The following is a 20,456-nucleotide window of genomic DNA, read 5'->3' as shown; positions in this document are numbered from 1 at the left end:
ACCTAAACAATTCTACGATTCCTTTGATGTTCAAAGGCTTAACACACAAAGCCTGTATGCCAGTCTGTACTTCTCAAAACGTTGAGGACTTGGGGTATTAGATAAGGAGAACACCTCTGCTCCAAAATGAGAAAGAGGCTTATTTCTGTTGAGATTCATTGCTTGCAGGTGGTAGGACTTGAGTTCACCTGGAGGTGATGGAGTCCTAGCAAGCATACATGAAACACATCCTTGGGATACCACAGATGCTCTTTTACTTGTCATCACAGCAGGTTTATCTGTCTGTATAGCTCACAGCATGCTATTTTTCTTCCTTTCAATGAAAATAACTACATTTTGCTGTGAGACTCTGATCTTGAATGCATCTTTGTAGACTGCTTCCAGAAGGCATCACAGAATTTCCCAAGCAGAGGCGCTGCTGCTGTCAACAGCACAATAACAGTCAAACACATGGTTTCTTTCTCCTCTCATCTTCATCCACACCCACCTCCCCAGGATGAAATTTCTAAAGCCTTGTATGCTGCACAGAATGCAAACAGGCATTGGGTTAGTTAAAAACATTCTTCTCTTTATTTGAATGTTTTCTACTCACCAATAAAAGGAAGCTAATACATTGCATAGTATACCTTTCTTTAAGTATGCTTGTTATACAGCATGTCTGAGAAAAGGAACAATTACTGGCTCTAGCTTCCCACAACAAACAGTGAAGTTAATGGAATAATAAATTAAAGTAGTAGTAGTCCACATTATGTATAGAGTAAATGTTAATTAACAAAGACAAATATAATACGAATGATGACTGATTCAGTTTTCCTTTTCCTCAGTTCAGTGTCTTGTTAAAGTGGTTGCATAGGTTGAGATTTTATTCAAATGCAGCAGTGTTCTGAAACACAAAAGCCACATGGGCTTTTTAATTGAGTGGGAATGTCTTCAAGAAAGGTGCAGTGAGAATGAAGGTGCTGTTCTCCTGCCCCTGTGATGGTTGTTGAGCGAGGCAGACTTCATGCTTAGTTGTCTCTGAGGCACTTACTTACAGGGCCTGCCAACTGTTTAGATTGTGGGCACTACTTATTCAGAGGACAAAACTCCACACATCCCTCAGTGTGTGGGAGAAGGAGGGTCCTGCAACCTTAGTGTACTGGCCATTGTCTTGTCATCATCCTATATAAGAGCTCATAGCTGGAAACTCAGTACCTGGGCCCTCTGGGGTGTGAACCCACCAGGAGGTTCTATAGGTCTTAAGGAAACAGCTGTAAGAGACTGATCTTGTCAGTGCTTTCTTTGCTGTTTATCTGAACTCAGGTGGGTTCCACAGGATGGCAGCTGGTCCTGTGCATGGGGTGAACATCGGGGTGCCACAGGCTGCTACCCATGCTGACTGGGCTGCCTTGAGCTGGAGACAAATGCCTTGTCTATCTGTCTGGGTGCATTTCAGAAAGTGTCAAATCTGCTATGGGGAGGCAGGTATTGAATAGGCACTGTCCAGAAAAGCTTGGAGAAAGAGCTGGTCAAAGAGAGGAGCAGCAAGAGATTGCCATGTGAAACTGGGGATGGGAATTAAAGTGGCAGTCCAGACAAGGTGAAGATCCAAAAGTCTTTACCACAACAAGGATGCTGGCTCATGTTTTACACAAAAAGAAAAGTCAACCATGTTCTGAATCACAGGGTTATAATTCCACCTTGAGGATCTGATGACTAGAGCAACCACCTGAGCTTTGCTTTGACAACCGTATGCTCCTGGATGCAATTATAATCCTGTTGTATGTCTTGGCTGCCTGGAACATGTTTCCCTTCTATCCTTAACATTGAGGTAGAAATTTCAACTAGTATTAAAACTGACAAAGAAATTGAACACAATCTTAGTGGGCGAGTAGTCCAGTGACCCTCCAAATTTGTAAAAACCTTCACAATGTAGCTGTAAAATGAGTAATTGAAGAAGCAGAAACAAGTAATCCTAAAAATGTCAGAGCAATGGTATAAAAAGTACAGTACTGAGGTGCAAGACGTTTTCTTCATCTATTGGCTTAATAAAAAAACAAACCAGATTTTCCTTTTAAATTCTCCCCCTGCAACAAATGGCAGAAGCAGACTTTTTTTGTGACACCAGAGATATACTGGTATCCAAGTAGGAGTACATGATGAATTCCTAAAGGCATTAACTGCTTTGAACAATGATTTCAGTACAGATCTTTCATATTAGTTGGCTTCAGCTGAGTGTTGGTTTTATTTCCTATAAACTACATGTTTATGTATATATACATATACCTGTCTGTTGCAAAAAAAAAATCTGTGTTCCTGTTGAAGTTTATAAGGAAGATTGAAGTAATATAATAGTAGTAATAATCTTCACAAGGAGACATAATGACATATCATTCATACAGTATTTAAGGTAGACAAATTACCAATGTAATAATTCTTTGTACTTTACAACCCCTGTAATACTAAAGCAAGTTTATATTAATATATAAATGAAGCAAGTTAAGCTACTGCTATAGGGATTGCTGTTAGTTACCTCCACTGTACTCAGTATCACTGAGTAAATGAGGTACAAATTTCAGTTGAAAGAACGCTGTTAGCTTGAATTTCATCCTATTGATTTAATTATTGCAGGAATGTGAAAATGCATTCAGTGTAAGAAAGCTGTTAAAGCCAAACTTCTTACAGCTAGTTTTCAAGAAGTAGTCGATGTTCCAGCTTTAATGCTACATTTTTAAATCAGAGATAAAAATCCATGAGTAAGGAAGACATATACTGTTTATGAGTCTTCAAGGAGAACATTTCACTGACATTAAAGGCAACTTTGCAGACTCACTTGAAATGCATCAATTTGTAATCTACACATTTACAGGGGCTGCTCTGCTCTGAAAGCTGTTTCCCAATCTGTGCCAGAACATGTGAATCTGTGTAGCATACTTCTGATGATAGACCTCCAGGCTCTGTTGCTCCATAATTGATTTAGTTATTAGTTATGCAGGGAGAGAAGAGATCCCTGAGGCTTGGTAAAACAGTATTCAGTTACTAAAAGCAGCCCTTTGTGAATTAATGTCATCCTACCAGCTCTTTCTGCTCATTATTCCTTCAAGTCTTGTTTTCCTGGACACCAGCTGTCACAGAGGAAGTCTCCAGCCTTTTCTTCTGCCTCCCTTGCTGGCTGAAGTTGCATGAGCACTGTCTGGAGTGTCTCCTTCACCACCTGGATCTCCCTCTGCAGAGACTGTGCAAGCTTTATTAAGGAATAAATCTATAGGTGATTGGCAGTCCCTCTTCTCTTTCCAAGTTATTAAATAAATTCTTGTTCTGCTGCTCACAACAGATGGCCATGGCTATCTTATTGTAGCTTCAAGTTCTTCCAAATTGTTAGGATTAAATATTAATACATTTCTCACACTTGCTTTCAAAAAGAAAAAAAAATCCAGGCAAACTGGAGTTCTCAAGTAGCATTATTTAGCACTTTAAAAGAGGAACAGGGTGGGGGATACTGCTTGGATATTGTTCTCAAGGGAAGAAAGGAGACAAAGAACCTGTACCATGCAGGCAGCAGCACTAGCTGCAAGCTGTCTGCTGGGTGGAGAGTGGATATTTAAGCCAGAGCCACAGACCTGAGTGGATCAGACCCCAGATAAAGGCAACAGGGCAGCAGGAGCAGTCTGAGATATAAGCCAAGAAACCACAGCTTGTGTGGCTTTAGCAAGCTCAGCGATGTGTGCTATGCAAGGAGTGTTGGGAAGCTAGGTAAGTAGCAAAATTAGGTTATAGCAGAGAAAATCTGTGCTCTAATCTTAGCTGAATTATCAGTATAATTACAGCACAAAACCCACAAATATAAAGCTATAGGAGGTTTCACAGTGAATGCTTTGAGCAAGTTGAAAAGCAAAGAGATTAGCAGCAGCAAGGTTATGCAGTTGTGCATGGAAAGGAGAAAGGCCACCAGAAATGCATCTGATCATTCAATAAATATACTCCATTCGGTTAAGGGTTTTCCACATTTTATTTGCCATCGTGTATTTCAGATTTCCTGCAAGGCACTAGGGAAGAAAATTATGGCTAATGGATCAGCCTCTTAAGAGACCTTCTACTTCCCTCCTTCCCCAGCTCCACAATGAGAGGCAAGATAGCAGGAATGAGAACACAAGAGGTGCAGCAGTGAACAGACAGGCAGATGAAGGCAGGATATTCATGGGAGCTAGTGGCAACTGCCGAGACATACATGATTTTTAGTGGCGTAGCTTCTTAGGCAGTACAGCTTTTTGTTCTGATGACTACTCTCTCCTGGGAATAAGCATAGTTTGTACTATCTATATATCAGCCTTGCTACTGATAAGCTTCTGTCAGTGAGACTATCCATTGTTGACTCAAGCACAAGGACTAGGTGTAGATCAAATGACACAACCAACCTTATTTTCTCTTCCACAGGTTACACTATGTGGAGAGCAAAGCAAACACGATACAAGTCAGAGCCTGCTGAAGCTGTGAGCCAACGAGCAAGCCCCTGTGAACAAGCCCCAGTGATCACCCCTTCCACACTGAGGCCTCCTGTACAGGTATGGCTTGAAAGGCAAGGACCCCAAAAAGGTTAACCCAAGCAGGCCATGACAGAGAAAAATATGTTCATTTCTAGCAGTAAGTCACCAAATGATCTCTGAGAGAGCCACAGACTCACTTCAAAGGAAATGAAACAGGCTGACACTGAAACAACTCCATTTCAAAAATACAATGCACAGGAAGGATAACGCACAAGGACAGGCTTTATCCTTTACGAAGTTCATCCATTATGAAATGTTGTTTTACTCGACCCCAATGTCAATGCAATGCCAAGAAAAAAAGACACCCTCAGGTTATGTAACTATAAAAAGTGAGCTGCTATGTTTGAAAAACTGTGCCTAGAGAGGACCATGGGAAAGCTATACCAATCATGGCTATTTCAGGCAGTCACAGTTATGCCTTTGAAAAGCATTCTGGCTGCTTTTGATTCTGTTATCAGGTCCTCAAACTTTCATCTTTGTATATTTACATACATTTACTATGATGTTTTAATACATTCACCAGGAGTATTCATGCACACTTCTAGTTTCTGCACAGCTCTTATTAATATAACGGGATTATGTCTGTCATTACAAGTAATAGCAGCACACATAAAACTTCTAGGATCTCAAAGCACCATACAAGGACAAATTAATTATGCTTTGCATCTCCTCTGAAGTAAAACACATTGCTCTGGACTGTCCACCGCTCTGCAACTTAATCATGAGACTCTGCTGAAAACCTAACTGGTAGAAGTTCTTCAGTTTATGAACACCAGGAAGCCTCTGAAATTTAATTACTTCTGATGTGCAGTTTCTGGCTACACGCTGTTATTTGCAATATCCTAAACTATTACAGAATCTCTTTTCAGGTAGAAAAGCAAAATTACAACATTTTGGTGCCAGTGGATAAGAAACCTTGAAGGAAGGATGAAAATTAAGACAGGGAAAGAAACTCTTAACCAACAGGAAGATGGAACAACAAGAAAGATGACTACATAGTCTAACTGCAGCAAGTTTCAGTAACCTCATACATAATGCCACAGCCAGCTGTAGACCAGTAACTGTCAAACAAGCCATTATAGCTAGGAAAAATTATGGTATAGGGCTCAGCACTGAATCTCTATACATATACAGAAGTTATGTCTGGATACAACTTCCCCCATTTTAAATATGGAAAAAAATACCCTAGTTTTGCATGGATCCACATGCAAATATGTCCTTAATGCTTAAATTCTCAACCCCAATGCTGCAAATATTGAGTCAGTATCAAGACAGAAGCCAAAATAAGTTTCAACTAGGAACATTTTCTGGTCCTGCTGTCTTCCTGTGAAATACTGCCAAAATCTCTTCAATGTCTCATAAGCAGTAAATTCAAGTATTTAGGAACAGCTTCACATAAACACAATACAAATTCTGCAACAATAACACAGCTCTAATGTTGTCTTGATTGTAGCTTTTCAGCTATTTGACTTTTTTTCTTTAAAACACTTTAGCAACATAACAGAGTCAATGCTTTGCAAAGGAGATACAAAGCAGAGCTAATTATGGCAGACTTAATTTTTAGACAAAATGGGCTCATCGATGATCTTTTGTTTTCTCAGCTCAAATGTTTAAGGAAAAGAGACAAAAAGCAGGTATTATAAACCAGTTGCCTTACTATAGGAAAGGTTAGAAACTGAAAGTATATTGTAAAACAAAATGGAAATCAAAGAAGCTACAGCACATGGGTGTAAATACACTGACCTACCTCCGTCATACATAAACAATACAAGTGGAACCATGTTCTCTCAATGCAACACACAGTGGAAAGGGCTCACCTTCCTGTCATTTCAAATAAAGTCAAAGAGGGCACCACTGACACCTGTCACTCTTGTGGGATTCCAAAATTTAGTGCAGGTTCACCCAGGATGAGATTCCACACTCCTGGTTCTGTTAAAAACCCATTCTGGTGTAAAGCAAGATTTGATCGACCCCGCCATATGATCAAGGTGAAGGGTTAGCAAAGTGACCTGCAATGCCTAATGAACAGGCACAAAATTCTGATTTCAAAGAAACTTTTTAAAATGCCTGTTTAAGGATGACAAATGCAGATTGCTTTTATAATAACAGTCCAGCCAGGTTTCTTCAACAAAAGCATTTTCACCAGGAGGAACTATTACAAGCATTCAAATTGTCCATCAAAATGTAACTGCTAATTAAGAACAAAAATGACTGTGAAATTGCAATATAGGCTCCATTTAATTTTAGTGGGAATTCCAAGCCTTTACTGTCAGGAAAGTAACACCTCCCATCAGCCCTGCAGACACCAGAATGAGTCGCTTTTCATCCTTTGCTATTTCCAATTAATGATGGGGACTGTTTTCATACACTCAGCAATAATTAGCCATAATTGAATGTTCTGTGGGTTTATTTGGTTATATTACATAGAATTTAGCAAATATGTCATAGTGCTACAGAGGAGATTTTCTTCCCCCTTTCTCCCCTATTGTTTGATGCTTTTTATACAAAAGTACAGTTTAATATTTGCTGTGAAAGGCTTCAATAATAAATGAGAATCCCAAGTCAGTCTGTACCTATACTGAGGACCAAGGAATAGCACTAGATTTCTCTTTTGTTCAGGTTGTGCTGGCAATTATGATGAGCAGCATGGTTGATTTAAGTGTGCTATGCCACCAGAACATAGAATGAAAAACAATGACATCTGGGATTTTTCTTCTAATACAAACTTAATTATTAATCAAAGCTATGACACACACTAAACACTGGCAAATGGCTTAAGAGCATCAGGAATTTATTTTTCTCAGTGGAGTCTTCAAAAGTCTTTCAATAATCAGATGACAGGACTAATTTACATCTGTGCAACCCCCAGTTAGATTTTTGACCTAATACATTTTGTAACGTTTATTCTTAAGGCAGTTTGGGGGGGGATGTTGGGAAGGGCAAAAATAACCAGCAAACAAGAGTTTGAAAAATTTATCCTGCTTTCATTACAATCACAGGTCTTTAAGCTCCTGCTCTCAAGAGTTCTACAGATTTTTAATGAACACTGAATAATTATCCAGTATTGGGATAAGAAGTTGTTTTCTTTCAAACCAAATAAACTACCATGCAAACAATAGATCCATCTATGAATCATAAATCATTCTACTGAGGCACCAATCTCAGTCTAGTTCCTGCAATATAAGCATGTTACAATAACTGAAAGTTTATTTTATAGGCATTGAGCAGTTTTTACTTAAAAAACAATCTACAGGTCTGTAGCACTGTGGTAGCTATTTTTCCTCATTCCTTTTTGAAGTATAGCACAGCAATTACATGTACCAGATGGTAACATTTTACGCACATTGATCTGGACTACCTCTGAAATAGCAAGTGAATGTTAATAAGGGGTAGCCAAATTGCTGAACTGCTTCTCTGTATGTCCCTATGTCCTAAGCATAGTTTCTCATTTTGTGGTTGGTGGTCTTGCTAGGACCAGGATATCACACAGTGTGCATTTCTGTACTTAGATAACATGAGCTGAATTTCATCAACAGTGGAAATCACTTCTGTATCAGACAAGCATGGCTTAGAACGAGATTAATCTGCAACTCTTCTCAAATTTTCAATGATTAGATTTTATTTTTTCAACTACTTCTTGTAGTTTCACCAGCTACAAAGAAATATGCACACTCCATAGAAAATACAAATGCTACTGTTTTACTTGTGCATTTTTTTTCAGGAATCAAAAAGCAGTTTTCCAGCTTATTTCACCTTACCTAGTAAACTGTAACCATGATCAGGCCTGACTACTTGGTTTGAATGTGAATTTAAATCCACTACAAAGAATCCGTAACTCAATGTTCTTCTATTGAGGTTAATGAGAAAAGCTTATTTGAGAGCAAATATGCATAAAGGAGGAATTAGATGCTCTGCACACACACAAGACAAACACATTCATATAGCTCTGAAAAGAATGATCACAAAGAGCGCCAGGGAAACATAAACACAACCAAGCACACAGGCTGTAAATATAATTGAAAGAGTATTGCAAACTGGTCTGTGGTATATACGAGACAACAATCTATCTGTATATTGAAAGACTTAGGAAAGAAAGATTTGAAGTAGTAACAAATGAGTGACTGTCTTTCCCCCCTCTGATATAGCACCTCCCAGTGCATTCCTCCCCTCTCTGCCTTAAAGTTTATGATTCTGATACCTTTACAGAAACCAAGTTTCTACAACAGGCTTTTGCAACATGCTGGCCATAGATGCCAAATTACCTAAAATACAGTGGTATTTTCACACAATCTATTTATTATCCTTTCTGTAAACCTTCTCCTGCAGGCCTGCCCACCTCAGGTTAGGAGGAACTGAATCCTTCCTCACATCAAATCACCTTCAGGTGTCTGTAAAGGCTTTTCTATTAATCTCTCCAACCTGAATTTATTAATCTTTCCTCATTATCCCATTGCCTGCCACCTCTTTTTCTTTAAAACCTAACCAGCTAAGTACTCTCATTTTCCTTGGCCTCAGTGGTTCTTATTACTTTTTCTCTTTCTTAGCTGAACAAAATCTCTTTTGTGATAAGCTTTTCTATGAAAGTTACAAATGAAGCAACACTCTGTGCTATTAAGTTTTGAAAAATGCCCAGTGAATACCTCATAAAAGTTAAGCAATCTTCAATCAGATAAGGAACGACAGATGAAGTACAGAAAGATACAGGTGCTTTGTAAGACAACATCTTATCTGGTTACTTGCACTGGAGAGTTAGAGGCAGATTAAATTGCATAGGATGCCACATGATGCACCTGCTGCTCATGTTTTTTTTAATAGGAAACCCCCCAAACTATGGGTGACAATATGCACAATCTGAGTCAACGATGTAGCATTTAATTTGGCTAAATCATGTTGGGAAATGCAGGTGCATGTATACTTGTATCCATGTAGCTTTTAGTGTGCTAGGCATTTACTTATATGAGCATTACTAACAAAAGGATTTTAACAGTAGAATAAAGTTTTTTCAGTGCCTAATCTCAGTGTGCACAGAAATAACTTATGTTTAAATCAATTAAAGCTGGATCAGACCATAGTGAGAGTTCACTGTAGGAAAACTTGCTACAACAAAAACACCCACTTCGGCAAGACAATCAATTCTCAACTTCTTAATGTATTTAATCTAAATTAAAAACTAGTATTCCATGTGAACCTGAAAGGCAAGTATTCCACATACATACTTACATAGATCGATACATACCTGTAGCTGTATCAAAAAGGATATGAATAACTCCTTCATCAACTCTGCAGGCAGAACTTTGCAATTGATCTTCCAGGTGCACCAATTTCTCACTTATTGCTTTACATTTTTCTCCCAACTCTGCAGAAAATATGAAGAACTCCTACAAGAAGTTGGAAAAGAAACCATGTTTTCTGCTGACTACAATTTTCTACATCAAATTTGCATCAAATTAAGGGGAAAATAAAATATTAGTAAGGGGAAATGATGCTTTGCAGTGCTAAGACATTGCCTGAAAGCAAATTCTCGTTAGAAAGACAAAAAGTTGTTATTATACAATAAATAGGTGGTTTATATGAAATGGAATAAACTTGTGGTCTCAGTCTATTTCTCAGCACAAAAAAAGTCATGATCTCACTTTCAGCAGATGATTAAAGGGGTGTGAAGACTGAACGGCTCTCTCTCTTTCCTGTTGTCTCACCATAGCAGGGGAGGAAAATCTCATGCTGACTATGCCATTTAGGGCATAATCAAACTGTTCATATAAATATGATTTACAGCGTTGAGCCATTTAAAAATTTAAAAGAGACACCACTTCTGGTATCTCTTATAAACACAAAATGTACTTACTTTTTTGAGGAAAACTATGGTTAGAATACCTAGGGACTTTGTTCAACTGACCAGAGAAAATGCACCAGACCAGAGAAAATTCATCAAAGCCTTAAGAGATTACAAAATGAAACTACACTTTTTGTGTTATCATGAAATGGCAAATTTTTCAAGAGTAATGCTTCTCTACTTACTTACACAGATAGACTCTTTTTTTCTATTTTAAACTGAATATTTTAAACCAGTTGCAAAGTCTTTTCCCTAACATTTACTGCACAATAGAGTTTGTATCATTATATTTTGTACTTTTTATTTCTTTGAGAAACAACCCAAATAAACAAAAAATACAAAAGAGGGAGGGGAAAAAATAAATCAATCAATTTGTGCAACACTGAGACAAAGCCTCTTCTCTCCTGCCCAAGACATCATGGAACTGTCTACAGTGATTGATAAGGGGTACATGTAAGGAAATATAGTGCCAAGATGAAGTTCTGCTGGAGCCATGTTGACAAAAAAAGGAGTCATTCATCTGCTGGAATACAGAAGAGTGAACTTTTTCTAGACCTAGTCTATACACTCATCCACAAAGCCTGCTGCACATGTGGCCATATGCAATCTTGAAAAAGCTTTTCTCCTTTAAAAAAGTACTTGAAGTCCTTTGCACTGATCTGTTGCTATGATAGCAGCCCATCAGTAGTTGCTTAAGATAAATCAAACCTTCAAGCAAAGCCCTTCCAAAGAAATTGTGCTAATACTTATTGGAATGCTGCCCATTGTGAAACAATCTGATTTTTGGTAAACACATTCACCAGACTTCAGTTCTGTGCTACCCTTACGCTTCATGTCACACAGTACATACACAGAGTCAAGTGTCAGAAGAGTTCTGCCTGCTGGCACATCCGCTGTTAAAGCACAGAGCTTTAACCTTTCTGCTTTCCTAGGTCTTCTGTCAGAGATGGCTACTCAGCAGACAACATAGGTATGCATCTACCTGCAGCTTGAATCCTGGATGAGTGAGCTGGTTAAGAAAGGTTATGTCGCAAACACCCACAGCTTAGAGAAGCACAGTGTGAGAACCAGCTGGCTGAGTCCCTGACTCTGCATATGAGTCCCTAGCAGCCATCTTCAGATTCAGTACCAAACATCAGAATCTATGGCAGCACTGCACAGAATTTATAGACATAAAAATGACCCACTGTTTCAAAAATAAGAACAGCGGAGAAGAAGTTACACATTCTCACTACAGCAATTAGGAATGTCCTTTTCTCAAGGCCAGGAACAGAAGATGAGTAACAAGTCTTCCATACAGCTGCTAAATCATTATTCAGCACACCAGCAGGACTCCATATGCTATTAGGGAGTGGGATAACCCAGGCTATTTATATCAATAGAAAGCTTTTAGGGAACCATGCTGTGACATGCATACAAGAACTGACAACAGTGGTCTAACAAAACTTAGGTCTCAGGCCAGAAGAGTCAGTAAACTGCAAAAACCTAGTACTCTGAAAGCACATCTAAAATTCTGAGCTTATAGAGCAAGATCCAAACTCAGAACACTGATTCTCTCCTACAGCTAATTACACCTAAGAAAAACAGGTCTTCACGTAACCATCATCTCAAACACAAGAAAAACAAGTCAAAAATACTGAGTTTGCCTGTTAATTAAAAACTGTTATTCCTAAATTAACTGTTCCATGATTGTATAGCAATGAAATGTATTGCTTTGACAGACAAAAGCCATAGATGAAGATTTCCAAACCAGACTCTTTCTACAGACTGTATACTTTGACAAAATGAATTAGTCCTGTACAGATCCTGAGGAGCTGCTATGTCATAGTGACACATAAAAAGCTGATTCTTGCTCTTATAACATCAAGGTACTGAATGTTTTAGTGTGATCCAGTCACTGCTTTTATCAAAAACTATTACCATATGAGATTTCGGATCACACTAATGCTGTCAAGAAAGATGACACTTCCAGTCCCAACTTTAAATCATCAGTTACTACAGAGAGCAAATAAAGAACAGTACATGTTACAGCACACTCTTGAATACCTGTGCCATTAAGCATATTTAAATATAAAAAGCATTATAAAGATATGCGTTAAAGTAGGGATCCCTTTCTTTTTTTAGTGTACTGTTGATGGCTTGAACATTTATCCAGATAATCTCTCACCCAACTAGTGGTATCACCAGTTGCTGTAAGACCCATTTCCTCCACTTTAAAACTGCCCTCATGTTTCCTGTCTCGTATATGCAAATACACAGTGTTCACTGAGAAGCTAATCTAAATGATAAGCACACCAGCTGGATTTGCCCAGCCCTGCTGTGAAGATCCACAGTTTCCCTATTCGCTGTGCCAGTGAATGTCCAGGGCAAAATGGGCCTTTTAGACCAACTCCCTCATTGAACTTCAGGTGGGTTAAAAGACACTGGAGACAGCATTGAGATACCTGGTTGGCAAAACCGGCTCCAGGCTGCAAGTGTGGCTAACTCTGATGCACACAGACCATGAAAATCCAAAACAAAATACATATAACTAGAGCCTGAAATCCACAGTTGCAGTGCATAACTACATTATAAGTGGATAACTACACTTACTGGTGTACTGCTACATAATCTGATTTCATATTTGACATTTTCTTTCCCCTTTTAAAATAAAACTTTACAGCAAGGTAAAGAAAAATCCCAGGAAGAATGGAAATAAAGAACTCAGCAAACAAGACCCCCAAGGCCCTTGGACTTCAGGTGAATGCTAATTCTGTAGCAAAGGCATCACATGGTGCTTCAAATCAGTACAAACCTGTATTTGGGATTCTAAGATTTGGCTAATAGCTTCTAACTGACTGCATTTCCAGGCAAGGACTTTATTGGTATATTGATCTCACACTAAACATGTTTAGAAATAAGAGACTATCATTTTTATCACTGGCTTTAATTCCTTCAACCAAATACTTAGATTCTCACTTAAAGTAAAACATCCATTCTGTCTCAGGAAAAAAACCAACAGCGTAGTGCTCCTGAATGATCACATTTTGAGTATGTAACGAATTGTCTAAAAATATAACAAAAGTCCCGTTTACCATGGCAATGAACATAAAATGAACAATGAGTACTAGGACAATGTGCTCAATGCAGATTTGTTACAACAATAAGGGAAGCCAGGAAATCTGAGAACATAAAAATCAATCAAACTTGTTTAGGTCTTTAAACACTTGAAACTCATTTAATCATATCTATATGGCTATGGTTGCACTGCAGTGTAACTAAAATAACTCCATAATGTAGGGGTTATATTCTATTAATCTTAAAGTCCTAATAGGTATTTTGCAGCTTAATTCCTCTTTACTACAACAGTAATAGTGCATGGATAAACTGTTTTTTGCACCTACATGACACAGCTGCCTTTTTAGTTGAAATGAGAAGTCCCTCCATGGTTTAGACAAGCATCATCCCTGAGGAACTTACTCGCAAGTATCACAGAAAAACGCAGAAAGATCATCATATCATTTTCCAGAACATGTATATATTGCCTTTCTTATTTTGGATTGGAAAGATGAGGTAATGCAGAGAGCTCTAATTGAACAGGAGGAAGAGGTACAATAGGAAAAAAAAATATACTGCTCTCAAAATATACAAGAATAATTCTAAAAATTCAACCAATTCCACAGCTTCTGCCCCCAGGCCCTTGTCTGAAAAGAGTTCAATAACCCAGAGATGTTGATAGGAAAGATTTCTCTCAACGTCACTGGTAACATTTTTATTTGACATTTATCTATATAGGCAGGGAAAAAGCTATCAATGACACACAACCTATTCAGAACAGCTCCTGATTGGGAAGTGGCACTTTACATTGATCAACATTTCTGAGAGGAGAGTGGACTCTGCCTCCAGCTCAACACATTAATAAAATACAACTCGTCCGAGCTTATAGGTTATGTCAATGCTACAAGCTACCGTAAGACTTTAAAATGCTTTGGTTATTTTTGTACTAACAGCACTTTCAGGAAGCAGATAGAAAAGACTACAGGAGTCAGAAGAGAGCTGAGCTGTAGTACTGCTTTATGGATTTTTCTGTGAATGGCTGGCTGGAATTCCCACTCCCCACCCCCATCCGTAAGCAGGTGAAAATAGCACAAATGTGGGTGTAGTGAATTCTTCTGGTTTCTTATGCAAAGTAAAAATTTTCATTCTATCCCAGAAATGTGAGAGTCTGATGCAAGAAATGGGAAGAACAATGTTTCAGCTAATGCACAGCTGGAGCATCAGAATCCTGAATTAAGAGCAGAGGAAAGGGCTTCCACTTTAGTCTTCTGCATTTCATTTTACCTTTTTACAAATCATTTTAGTCACCTGTGAGCAACAGCTCCTTGAGAGAATTACTCAAGGAAACTGTTTGATCAGCTTTTCCAGTGCAAACACCTTCCATCCTCTCTTGGACCTAGTTCAGCAATTTTACATGGAAGAATCAGTATTGTAGCAGCTAGATTAAGCTAACTCTATTAGAGACTCTATTAGGGATTAGAGCCACCATTAGAGTCTGTGGTGGTTTTGCTGAGAAGCAAGATTCCCAGATATATCCTTAAAATTAATTTTTCTTACAAAAGGAATTTTTGTAAAAAGGCTTTGCCTTACTTCCAACAATATCATAACCCCAAGAAGATAAAAGCCTTAGATGACCTTCTGCAGAACATCAAAGACTCAAAGGGTAAGAGATTTACAAAGAGTAAATCCTCTCTCTCCTACAATAATTAAAAGAATTCAAAATAACAGAAACAACAACTACAAAAAGTTGGCCTTGCAGATACTTCACACTATGGCACAAGGTTTAGAATAAGTGACTTATCACTGGCAGCAGTGCTGCATGCTTACCCTCACCCCTTTGCAGAAGTTAATGTAAATTGTGAGCACTTGAATTTCCAGAACATCAGGCCAGGGCACCTCTTAGATCCTTTCTAGAAACAAAAATGCATCCATCTATCTGTCCTGCACAAGCAGATGCTTCAGTCACATGCAAGCTAAGCACACAGGCTTTCAGATAGTGAGCTACACAGCCACAGAATGTCCAAAGTGCAGGAGGAGGCACCACATTTGTCCCTGCATTGGGGGCATTGTCCTGAGCAGGCCTAATCTCTTACTCTGAAAATAACACATGTAACTCATTACCAGCACCATCAAGGTGATGGGCAAGGCTGATGAGGAAGCAACCAGGGAGCACCAATGCCTGCTGCTCTGTGTCTTGCAGTACTATTAAGCCAGCTGTAACTCTCCTCAGCTGCCGTCTGTCTACACAGTTCTTAGCAGCTAACAGAACAGAGCCTGCTCCAGGGCTTAATTGTCCCTGGACTGAGCAAATCTTCCTCTTGCAAATTTTCCTTGTTACAAACCAAGATGGCCGCATTTAATTTTATCTTTCTATATCACACAATGTTAACTAACAGTTCCCCTCTATATAATTATTTTGTACGCAATTCAAGACTTTGACTTGCAACCACATCAGGATTTCTAAACCTTTTATTTCTGGTGCTTTCCTTCTTTTCTTCAGTGTGTTTCTGCCTTCTACAGTGAGGTGCCCAGACCAGTAGTGCTCTGGAGTCTTTGACATTCTCAGCTAAGCACAGTAATTATTTCTGTCTTACAACTGACATTCCCATTAATGAGGCTGCAAATGACATTTGCCCTTTCTTGGAAGAAGGTAATGAATCCCACTACCTGTAGTCCAGGATAATCTTAGCTTCTGCAGTATTGTCATCTTAACTGCTATTTACCATCTGTATACATAAATCCAACTTTTTTCTTCCTCAAATGCAATTTTCACCTGTCTTTTAGCATATCCCATCTTATTGATTTCAGGCTTTTCTTTCAATCTATCAAGAACGTTTTGAATTCTAATCCTAATTGAAATTACGTTGACTGGCACAAACTCTGGCCTGCCTCCTTTTTAAAGGCAAATACCAAGTCTGCCTTTTACGGATCCCCTGAGACTTCAATCTTCCTCCAGGAGTTTTCAAAGAGGTTTGTTAATGGTTTGGAGATTGTTTTTCTTGGCTCCTATGCACTAAGAAGAAATTTCATCAGTCTAGTCTGACTTGAATACATCTCATTTGCCTTAGGATCCTTTTCTGTTTTCGGTTCTTGCTACCTTGAAGCGAATATTAAGAGCACTACATTATGGACGTAGTTCATCACTTTTAGAAAGACCAAAAGCAAAGAAAATGAGGAATTAAAAAAATACTTCTGCCCTCTGCTCCCATTTCAGTATTTTCTTTCACCTTTATTACTAGAAGACACACACTCTTTCACCTACCCTTTACATACAGCTTATTCCTGAACTCCCTTGCCATTTTGCATGTGTTTTGTTTACAATACCTTAGTACATTCAGGGATCTTGCTGATGCACTCTTACAATGTGCAGTAGTACACATTTAGGCTCATTCTTAGAAGCATTTTTATCCTTTCCTTTGCAAAATTCTTCTGGACCACTGGAGAGCTGCTGACACAGATATTAGGTTGCTACTGTTTGCTTTTTTCTGCCTCCGAAGGAGATGGTGCTGTACTATAAACATGATGTCTTCTGGAGGTTACCAAAGATTATCTGCTGATTCCTCATCCAACAGAAACTCTACTTGTCTTTTCTCAGAAGAGGGATCAAGGTTCTTTCCCAATTACTTTTGCTCTTGCTACCTTCCCCTCACAGGCTGCTCTTATTACCTTCCACTTACAGACTGCTAGCTTGTTCCATCAGTCTGTTTATATTATATATATATATATATTTAGGAGACTGCAGCACTACAACACATTCCTCAGTTTATCATATGCAACAGTTCAAGCATAAAGCTTTCCAGACAGCTGTTTTGCAACTGTGTCATACCTCCGCCCCATCATCACATGCTTTTCCGACATTCCCTTTGCTTGCACTGATTGTCTTCCCTCAACCACAGGGATATACCACCACATGGGAGTGTTAAATGACACATCAAAATTACAGCCTGATGCTGGCAATCTTTCCCCACATCTTCCATTACAGCAGTGGAGGAATGTCCTTGGAAAAGCATCTACATAGGAACAGAGGTTCCCACTACCTTCCAGCACCCTGCTGTGGTCTGGGTGACAGCAGTCTTCCCATTCTCATCTCTAGTAGATTGAAGATCTTCCCTGAGTGCAGATTTCCTAAAATGCAGATTTCCTAAACACTACTGCATTGACTCATTTCATTAAACTGGGACAACTCCAGCTCCTACTGTGGGAGGATGAGGCTATTTACTGACTAACCAATAAAAATTCACAGTGGACCAGGACTTGGAAAAGAAACAAAAGCAGCAAACTGTTTTCCAGTGTCCACACCCTGGTGTGCTAGGAGTCAGCATAGCTGGATATCACTTATAGGTGGTTTCTAGTATTGTTCACTCCCAATCTCTGCTCCCAAGTCACTAAGATGCAAGAATCTGAAATGACTAACAGGGTGCTCTCCTGCAGGCAGCCAGGAGACTGACAACAGTGGATTAGGGGACCAGAGAATCAAAGGAGCATTTAGGCAAAGCCCTGACATGGTAAATGGTGCTGACAGTTTCATAGAGCTGTCTACAAACCAGCATCAATCCAGCTGTGGCAGTGTGGTAGGGCTTGGCTTTTTAGTAAATTTCCATTTCCTTTATTTGCATCATTGCTCTCTATTCTCTTGATGCAGTTTTTCTCCCTCAAAACGTTAAAATGGCAAAGTTCCTCTGCCTGTGAGGACTCTTGAGATATTGAACTGTTACTGAATACTTCTGCACTGGCAGCCCTCTGTGCCTGTGAGCCCTGGTGCATGTGTAAACCCAGCACAAACATCACACATGCTCTGGGCACATGTCCTGTTAAGCAAAGGAACAACTTCTGCCAAGGACTGGGTTGTACTACAGCTTTCAGTACAGGTCACTGCTGGACACAAACATGCAGTTGTATTCTCATTTGCTTTGGTCCAGACCATATGGGAATGTTTAATTTCCAGCTGTCTTGGCAGCTGTCACTACCAATGTGCCCTCAGTGTTTTGCCCCACTGGCAGTAGAGCTTTTTGCTATCTTTATCCTGTGGGACTAACTGCTCCTATTTCATGTCATCTGTGGACATGAGCACCTGCACAGTTTTGCTTTAATTCACAGTAACGTTCAATGCTAAGAAAGGCTATTTGCATATTCTGCAAAGTTCACCTTCACTCTCAAGACTTCCTGGTTTTATTAATGCTGAATCTACACACAGCCAAGCAGTTTATCCTAGGTGCGCTCTCATGTCACAGTCTCCTTGTACACAAAGTCAGCAATCTGAATTTGGTCTTCCAGTTGGATTATCTTTCATGGAGCATTCCAGTTGCTCCACAGATTTTGGATTCATGGTGGGAATTCAAAGAAATGTCTCATCTGAAGAGTTATCCCAACTGCAGTTTTTATTTATTTAGTATTCCTTGGCTGAGCACTTGCCACTTGTACTTTACATGCGGCATGTATGCTGTTATGGAAGGTGACTAAAGGTTACTCACCTGTGTAATTAATTTGCTGGCTGGACACAATGCTTGCATACTATATTTCCCTAATATGTAAGTTGCAACCCAAGGCATACCAATAAGAAAACAGACCAGACTGAATTAGTACAGCTCTTAGAACCAGTATAACTCTCCTTACACATCTATTATCTAAGCTTTTAGCTTGCATGGAGATGGATTTTTCTCATCACTTTCAGTAAATGCATCTCCCTTTACTCAATTATCCTAGACTTCATTAAATGTATAGACTAGGACCTGAGGTCTTTTTAGTTATGAAAATAATAAAAAATTACAACATCCAGTATTTTATTCAGACAAAATTTCAATTACACACTGTGCCTGATAAGCCACAAAGATGATCAGGAGGCTGGAGCACCTGTCCTGTGAAGACAGGCTGAGAGAACTGGGCTTGTTCAGCCTGGAGAAGAGAAGGCCCTGGTGAGACCTTAGAGCAGCTTCCAGTGCCTAAAGGGAGTCTGCAAGAAACCTGGAGAGGCAGTTTGTACAAAGGCATGTAGTGACAGGAGAAAGGCAAATGGCTTTAAGGTGGAAGACAGTAGATTAAGATTAGCTGTAAGGAAGAAATTCTTCACTATAAGAGGGGTGAGGCACTGGAACAGGTTGCCCAGAAAAGCTGTGGCTGCCCCATCCTTGGCAGTGTTCAAGGCCAGGTTGGATGGGGGTTTGAGCAACCTGGTCTAGTGGAAGGTGTCCCTGCCTGTGGCATGGGATTGAAATCAGATGATCTGTAAGGTCCCTTCCAACCCAAATTATTCTATAATTTTATGAAGTGTCATTAGTTCTGAGGCCCAGAAAAGTCTGTACAATATCACTACACTGCCTAGAAAACACTTACCTCAGATAAATGACCCTCTGCTCCCAATGAAATGTCTTCTGTAACCTATTAGAGATAAAATTATTAAGTATACAGTAGATACATGCTATATAAACAGTAAGATTTCAATGGAACTTACAAAAACCATCATTTTCTTTCACACATATGAAACATTTCAATTGCATTTATAATGGAACATTTGTAGCCACCCAATATTTAAAGCTAAATTTGAGTACATTTTACTAAAGCCTGCCTTTGGCTTCACAGTTAAAACCCACAAGGAATACAGCCTCTAAAGCTGAAGGACTAACTACAGATTAAACCAAACTTTTCTATTAAGCTTTCATGGATCTATACACCATTCAGGAGTCGACAAGAATTTTCTGGCACAAACCCTGTAAGTGACTTCAGGCAGGACATACAAGAGACCCCACTGATGATTTGTTTTGTTAACGCATGCTAACTATAGTCAATTCCTCTTTCGAAACTTGCTTCATCTGTAAAGTCTGTAAGAAATTAACCAACACTTTATTGATTGGCTGAGGAGCAAAGAAATTTGATGTTAATGTTATTGTATAATCATTAATTCTTATCACATATAACAGTATTGATAATCTTGCAATAAGCTGAGATAGGGATATTAGTTTGGTAGGGCAATAGTATCACAGATATGTACATATATATAATTAAGTGCAAAATCATTACTCTGCTATAAGATCATTATTATTGCTAGGTACTCTTTTTCGGTAATCTAT

At 39.0% G+C, this 20,456-nt stretch overlaps 1 protein-coding gene across 1 annotated transcript in view; it reads right to left on the bottom strand.

Annotated features, from left to right (window-relative positions):
* Nucleotides 1–547: 547 nt before the first annotated feature.
* The window catches only part of DISC1 (DISC1 scaffold protein), a 181,917-nt gene continuing 162,008 nt past the window's right edge, over nucleotides 548–20,456 (bottom strand). Inside the window, exons 11-14 of the mRNA XM_034061203.1 lie at nucleotides 19,723–19,767; nucleotides 9,784–9,901; nucleotides 3,055–3,216; nucleotides 548–883 (exon numbers count right to left, since the gene is read on the bottom strand). Of these exons, the coding sequence (XP_033917094.1) occupies nucleotides 3,071–3,216; nucleotides 9,784–9,901; nucleotides 19,723–19,767 (309 nt within the window). The 3' untranslated portion in view covers nucleotides 548–883; nucleotides 3,055–3,070. The remainder of the gene's footprint in view (nucleotides 884–3,054; nucleotides 3,217–9,783; nucleotides 9,902–19,722; nucleotides 19,768–20,456) is intronic.

The sequence above is a fragment of the Melopsittacus undulatus genome, chromosome 3 (genome assembly GCF_012275295.1).
Source record: "Melopsittacus undulatus isolate bMelUnd1 chromosome 3, bMelUnd1.mat.Z, whole genome shotgun sequence".
NCBI classification, from domain to species: domain Eukaryota; kingdom Metazoa; phylum Chordata; class Aves; order Psittaciformes; family Psittaculidae; genus Melopsittacus; species Melopsittacus undulatus.
Note: the sequence above shows the minus strand (reverse complement) of the source record. Positions and strands in the feature narration are given on the sequence as shown.